A 1,690-nucleotide genomic window follows, 5' to 3' on the forward strand; every position below is an offset into this window, starting at 1 on the left:
AATATATTCGGGAGAGTTGGCATTTCTTTTTACATTGACATTAATATTTGTGATCAAAATATCCATATTTTTTAAATGTTAGAAAGGTAATAAGGTATTGCCCAGGATTCCAATAACACTATTGGCTTGAAATTTTGATTTTCAAAGTATTTCACTGAATGTCCTATAAAGGGTTAATAATCTAATTATTCACTTGAAGTTACACAGTTAAATAAAATGTTTTTTTCAAAGCAGCCTCTTAGTTTGATCTGATTCCTTTAAATCAAACTTCTCCTTCAGGTTTTTGGACATCAAACCTTTTATAGATTCATGCCTGATAATCAATTTATTAACTTGGTGTTGTTTAATTCAATTAAATTCAGTTTTTTTATATAGCGCCAATTAACGTCACGCATCACATTTAATCAATAAAGTGAAAAGAATTATGTTTCCATAATAGATAATTTTTATAAATGTCCGTTGAGGTAAAGTCCTTCCAGTTCAGTGGAACGTTAAATCGGCGTATTTGAAAGTTTGACCTCTGAGCTGGTGGAGCGGCGCTGATGCTGCAGGAAATGCAGGTCTGCTCGGCTCTCAGAGCCACGGATCAATAACCGTGTTGTTTGCTGCTTCAATAATCCTGTTAACAGTGATGTCTGCGGAGCGTCAGCCCTAATCTATTACAGCTCTAACTGGATCTCTGAGCCGTGGCCTCAGGATGTTCATGTCTTAGACCTACAGTTGGTTCTGGTACCAATAGACGGTCCATCTGTGATGCAGCTTTTCTTTTCTTTCTGAGCCTCCATCATCACGTCATTCCTGTTGCCCTGCGAAAACATTTGGTCAGTCACACTCATCAAGCGAGATGGGTCATGCTGCAAGTCTGCGAACGTGTGTGTGTGTGTTGGGGGGGTGTTGAAAGCCTTCCAGTTCTCTCTGCCAGCCTACTGACATTTACAGACCAGCCACAACAGTAGACATGAAAGGAAGATGCAGATGGATGAGGAGGCCGATCAATACGCAGCGCTTCATGCTCCAAACTGACATTTAAAACTCTCACAGTTCAGACTCTTAATGTCCAACACCTTCATCCTGAAGGAGGATGACGGTCCCAGACCTTTGGCAGGAGTCAGGAACATCTGCAGCAGATGTTTTCCATTAAGGCCATTTTAATGTTGAATCGACTGATCCAGGTATTCCAAAATGATCCTGCTGTGCGTTTCCTCCTGACTTTCTAAATCTGATGTTGGATTTTCTTGGATCTTTTAAGGTTTTAAAGTTTTACGGAGAACAAAGTCGTTAATTTCTCTGAACGATTCAGACTGAGCGATTCACAGATCTTCAGAGAATCAGTTCACGGCATGCCTAGGTGTCCTCCTTATGTCGCAGCAGCTTATATTCCTGTACAGCTTTAAACAGAAACCATGTTTCTCCTTTCAGACCATGCAGGGCAGCGACTGCATCTTTGAGGCCGTGGAGCAGCAGGATCTGGACACTGTGCAGATTCTCCTCTACCAGTTTACCGCTGAGGAACTGGACCTGAACACACCCAACAGCCAAGGCCTGACTCCCCTCGATATCGCCATCATGACCAACAACACACCCATCGCTAAGCTGCTGCTGAAGGCCGGTGGAAAGGAGAGTCCTCACTGTGAGTAGCCAACCTGCAACTGGTCTCAGATCAGACTCTAGTTGGACCTTCAGCTGGTCT

General features: G+C 42.6%; 1 protein-coding gene across 1 annotated transcript in view; it reads left to right on the forward strand.

Annotated features, from left to right (window-relative positions):
- Nucleotides 1-1,690, forward strand: part of LOC107082905 — a 93,029-nt gene that overhangs the window by 78,635 nt on the left and 12,704 nt on the right. Inside the window, exon 9 of the mRNA XM_015371803.1 lies at nucleotides 1,420-1,630. Within this exon, the coding sequence (XP_015227289.1) occupies nucleotides 1,420-1,630 (211 nt within the window). The remainder of the gene's footprint in view (nucleotides 1-1,419; nucleotides 1,631-1,690) is intronic.

This window comes from Cyprinodon variegatus, unplaced genomic scaffold, assembly GCF_000732505.1.
Source record: "Cyprinodon variegatus isolate N-32 unplaced genomic scaffold, C_variegatus-1.0 Scaffold65, whole genome shotgun sequence".
Lineage (NCBI taxonomy): Eukaryota > Metazoa > Chordata > Actinopteri > Cyprinodontiformes > Cyprinodontidae > Cyprinodon > Cyprinodon variegatus.